Below are 734 nucleotides of genomic sequence, written 5' to 3' on the forward strand. Positions count from 1 at the left end.
ATGTATGTATGTATGTATGTATGTATGTATGTATATATATACTACTGACTGGGGAGATAACTTCCCCACAGTGAGCGAGATTACTACAATATAGTTTCGTTCGAAAATTACAAACACATCTGTTGTCACTACTCCGTCGCCGGAAGGCTAGGCCAAATCCCAACTGATTTAACACAATGCTAAATTTTATAATTTTCACATTAGCATTTTGCTAAGTCAGCCACAAGTTCATATGGTAAGTATATATACTGACACTTGTTATCCTACAACCTCAGTCACAACTAGTGGTAAGATGCTTGCTTTCCAACGACATGGTTTCGGGTTCAGTCCCACTGCGTAGCACATTGGGTTACACACAAGAGAGAAAACATGTTAAAAAGACAGGTCAGTTCCTCTCCAATTTTTTGTAAATTCTTAAATATATCTCCTTCTGTGTATATATATACTACCAAACAAACATGATTTTTATTGAAACCCTAATACTTTTTGTTGGATACTGTCTTGTAAACTGTTTTTAACATTTTCTTATTATTATCAAAGAATGTATATATGTATTTTAATACTTTTGTGACAACCAGTACTTAACACAACAAAGCTTATACAAAGCTTTACATTTTACTTTTGACAATCTTTTTCTAAAAAAGTGAAACCGGTCAAGTGAATAATCATCTTTAAAATTGCATTTTCAAACCTTCTTTCATATATATTTCCACTCGTGCAGTATCTTACAACTT

General features: G+C 32.7%; 1 protein-coding gene across 1 annotated transcript in view; it reads left to right on the forward strand.

Moving 5' to 3' along the window:
* Positions 1 to 734, forward strand: part of LOC128247369 (zonadhesin-like) — a 60,192-nt gene that overhangs the window by 2,375 nt on the left and 57,083 nt on the right. Inside the window, exon 2 of the mRNA XM_052966739.1 lies at positions 205 to 235. Coding sequence (XP_052822699.1) covers positions 205 to 235 — 31 coding nt within the window. The remainder of the gene's footprint in view (positions 1 to 204; positions 236 to 734) is intronic.

Source organism: Octopus bimaculoides, chromosome 3, assembly GCF_001194135.2.
Source record: "Octopus bimaculoides isolate UCB-OBI-ISO-001 chromosome 3, ASM119413v2, whole genome shotgun sequence".
NCBI lineage: Eukaryota > Metazoa > Mollusca > Cephalopoda > Octopoda > Octopodidae > Octopus > Octopus bimaculoides.